At 54.6% G+C, this 3,820-nt stretch overlaps 1 protein-coding gene across 1 annotated transcript in view; it reads left to right on the top strand.

Moving 5' to 3' along the window:
• Positions 1-730, top strand: part of XPO6 (exportin 6) — a 39,940-nt gene extending 39,210 nt beyond the window's left edge. Inside the window, exon 23 of the mRNA XM_009581642.1 lies at positions 299-730. Within this exon, the coding sequence (XP_009579937.1) occupies positions 299-400 (102 nt within the window). The 3' untranslated portion in view covers positions 401-730. The remainder of the gene's footprint in view (positions 1-298) is intronic.
• The last annotated feature ends 3,090 nt before the right edge of the window (positions 731-3,820 follow it).

Here is a 3,820-nt window from a genome sequence, read left to right as displayed (position 1 = left end):
GCAGATGGCCGAGTCGTGACCGTTCGTGTAGCGCCTGACTGCACGCCGAGAAACCGGTGCCGTGAACAGAGCCCAGATCTCTGTAGTCAGCTCTGGAGCCGTCTCTGCTCCCTGTACGTGGGCTGCAGAAACGTGGGTTTCCTGGGCTCAGACTCTGGAGGAAGGGGTCTGTTGTTCTCATGTATGAAAAGACATGTGGGTGTCTGGCCCTCTCGGTTCCTTTCTGCTCTCCACTGTAAGACAGTGCTTGGAGGTATTATGCTGTTTGCAGTACAGTGTGTTGTTTGATCTTTTCCAGGATCTGCCATCATTTACCCAGAATGTGCACAGACTGGTGAATGACCTGCGTTACTACAGACTCTGCAATGACAGTTTGCCCCCTGGAACTGTGAAACTATAGTTACTGCACTGGACTCGTGTTTTGATCACTGTAGGGAACGGATCCATGTTTCGTTTTGCCACCACCTTCTCTCCTCCCTGGTTTTGTCAGTACTGCAGGACGCGGTGTCTTGCACATGGGCACATCTTCTTGAATTCACGCACCACGCTTCCTTTTTTTCCTCTCCCAACCCAAAGGCCCCCAGCTGGAGTCAGCACTGTCTGCAGGATGTGTCTTAACGCCCAACCGCAGGGCATCTCAACTGTACGGAAAGTCCTCTCGCTGGGGTTTTGTTCTACTAACGTAGCACTTTGTTGCGTCCAGAGATTTCTGTGGAGTTGTCTTGAGAGATCATGTACGTATCAAACATGAGGCAGAAGCGCCAAAGACTACTTCAGACATTCGTACCTTCGTGTCATTCCACCTTCCTGCCCCTGCCCAGTTCTCGGAGGAGGAGACTCGTGATGTTGGGACTGTTTTGGCACTTCTGTCACTCCCTTTGTTTTTAAATTGCCTTGAAAACCTCCCTGCCGTTTGTGGGGATTAGAGACTTTTTTGGTTTTTTTAAACGTTTTCTCATCATTCCATTGTGATACTAAAACAACATGCTTAATGGAAATAAAGTGCTTACTTTGTTGTTTTAAATAACTTGTAACTTGTTTTAGTTTCCTTGTAGGCCTGTCTGTCACCAAGCTGTTCCGCTAGATGAAAATGCATTTTGTGCTGCAGGCAGCGATCTGCAACCTTTCCCCATGATCAGGCAAGGAGGTGTCTGCGTTGCCCGTGCTGCGCCCTGGGTGCAGAAGTGCCTCGTCCGGGCTCCATGCGAGTCGGACGGTGCCCTGAGAGCTCTTGAGAGGTGCTGTACTGAACTGGTGCCCATCAGTGACTTCTTTCTCCACTCTACCCTCATTGTGTTTACCACCTATGTTCCCTGAGGTTTTCTGTTACCTGTTGTGATGATCTGTTTATTCCCTCCAGCAGACTGTTGCCTGAATTTATCAAGAGCAGCCTAACGTTCACGGCGTTGCATCATAGGAGACCTGAGCTGAGGGCCAGCGGCTGGCCAGAATGACCCGACAGTGGCATCTGAGCATAAGGTTAAAATCCCAGTCCCCAGTCAGACAGGACCAGATTTTGTGGGGCTCGTGAATCTCTGATCGTGCAGCTGGGAAGGATTTTTTTTTCCCTGAAGTCTCTAGTCGGGCAGCTAGTGTAGAGCATTAAGTCAGCCTTAATTCTCTGCGGTTACAGGGGCCGCTGCAGTAAGGGCTGCGTGGTGGGAACAGGACCTGTCACTGTGAAGGGAGCAAGCCTGGAGGAGGTGTTACGGTCAGCATGGGTTCTCCTGTAAACATTTGTAGACATGGACTTGAGGTGAGATGGCTGCATGTGGGCAGCTGGGAGGTATCAGGGGTCAGATGGAGTGTAGGGAGCACTTGCTCCACAGTTCCTTTAGTTACAGTTTTATAAAAAACCAACATCCTGCGATGGGCGTGTTTGCTGTTTGGAGATAACATACGCCGTTTGGATAACCTGTGTGCTGACAGAGCCTTGCATCCAGGCTGTCTGAACTGGGACCAGTTTGATGTTTGCGCTTCATACCCTGCAATGAGCAGCTTGAGTTGAAAGTTGCACATGAACCGGAGTCCAGCCTGCCCAGGACATGCCTCATGGTCCTTGCAGCTGAGGGCTGTGAACTGCTGTCTGCAGAGGTCACGGGTGGGTGAAGACCAGCGTGAAAGTGGGTGATGATCTGCCACCAGACTGCAGAGCTCCGACCTCCCCTGAGAGTGAAAGGCACGGAGCTCCCCGCAAGCCAGAACCTGCGCCAGGAGCGTGTGGTTCGGAGTAACTCAGTGTCATTGTCTGCGCTTGAAACTTCGAGTCCTTGTTTTTCCTGGTGCATGAAAATGCGCCTCTCCCTGCCCCCCCAGTACCTCACAGCAGTTACTCAAGCCACAGTGGGGGACAGTGGTAGCTGTCTGCCGCCACCTCCACCAAGCGCCCTGGCTGCGGCTTCCTTCAGAGATGGGCTGAGGGGACTTTGTCGCTGCTGGCACAGTTCCCCTCCCGGCATGGCTCTCCGTGCTGGTGGTGCTTCTGTTTCTTGCAAAACAGAGGGTGAAAGGGCATGTTTTTTCCCTTGATCAAGGGCAGCAGCTGGAAGGTGGCCAAAGCCCAGGCTGGAACTTGCCAGCCCTTATGTTAAAAGCTCTTTCTCTTTTGCCAGCCATCACCTAAAGTGTGGGGCTGGCCGCAGCACCCTGGCCATCTGCATGAGCAGATAAGTATCGAAGGGCACCTGATTTCTATGTGTGTGACTGCCTTAATCTTCCCCAAGGCCACCCCTTCCTCTGTGCCATCACCCTGGCGCAGCAGACGCTGGAGAGGGGCCTCGGCCCCCTCTGCGGGTGGGTGTCACCAGCTTCTGGCCAGCAAAAAGTCTGTTTTGCAAGAGCAGGTGATCTCTGCCCGTGGCAAAGGCGCGTCGGGTGTTTTTGCAGCCGTGCTGAGCACAGCAGGCCCTGGGCTCCCCCATGTGCCCCCCAGGCTGTGGCTACCCCCCTGCTCCCTGCACTTTGGGGGATCAGGAAGGAAATGAGAAAGGAGATGGGGATCAAGGAACCAAATGCATGTTGGAGACAGGCTCCAGTCCAGCCCCCCCTGGGGCTCACGGCTCCTTGATCGCTTTGAGCTGGTGGGTTGGGCATGTTCCTCAACTCATCGTTCAAATTATCACAGGTTTAGAAAACGGTCTTGAAGTGACCAGGGGTTTCCATGAACTTGCAGATATTTTAATACAATGTTTGTGTCGAGCTGCTCTCCCCAGAGGTGCCTCAGGAGTTTGGGATGTATGGGAAGCTCGATAAAGAGATTTCCAGCATGGGGTCTGGGATGGGGCTGTCTGTACACACCAGACCCCAGAGAACCTGCCTTTACTTGAATCTCTTATAGCACGGAGCTGTGCCCCTCACTGCTTCGCAAACTCCCCGTCTTTTCTGCCTCCTTCGGCGCAGGCTGGGGCGAAGGAAGGGGGCCTGGTGCCCTGTCACCTCTGTGTGCGCAGGGCTTGTCCCCCTCCCTGCTTCCCACAGCCTTCGGTGATGTGGAGGGGCTCCTGCCTGGGCAGTGCTGCAGATGAGCAGGGCAGGAGAAGCCTCTGCCCCCCCTCCATGGCCTTGCACCCCTTTCCCAGCCCCGTGTCCCACGGGGAGGGCACCAGCCCGGGTGCACCCTGCTGCAGCCCTTCCCCGGGGCTGGGGGATGCCCGCAGCACCAGGCTCCCTTGCACCCCAGCTCAGGCTGGGGGGGGCTAACCCGGGGTCTCTCCTCACCTGGGCTGGTACCATCGGGGGCAAAGCACGAAGTAGATCTGGGGTTTTGGCAGGGTCTGGGTCCTCCATGCTTCTGAGTCACCCGTGGGATGGGTGGAGGCTC

Source organism: Fulmarus glacialis, unplaced genomic scaffold, assembly GCF_000690835.1.
Source record: "Fulmarus glacialis isolate BGI_N327 unplaced genomic scaffold, ASM69083v1 scaffold23787, whole genome shotgun sequence".
NCBI classification, from domain to species: Eukaryota; Metazoa; Chordata; class Aves; order Procellariiformes; family Procellariidae; genus Fulmarus; species Fulmarus glacialis.
Note: the sequence above shows the minus strand (reverse complement) of the source record. Positions and strands in the feature narration are given on the sequence as shown.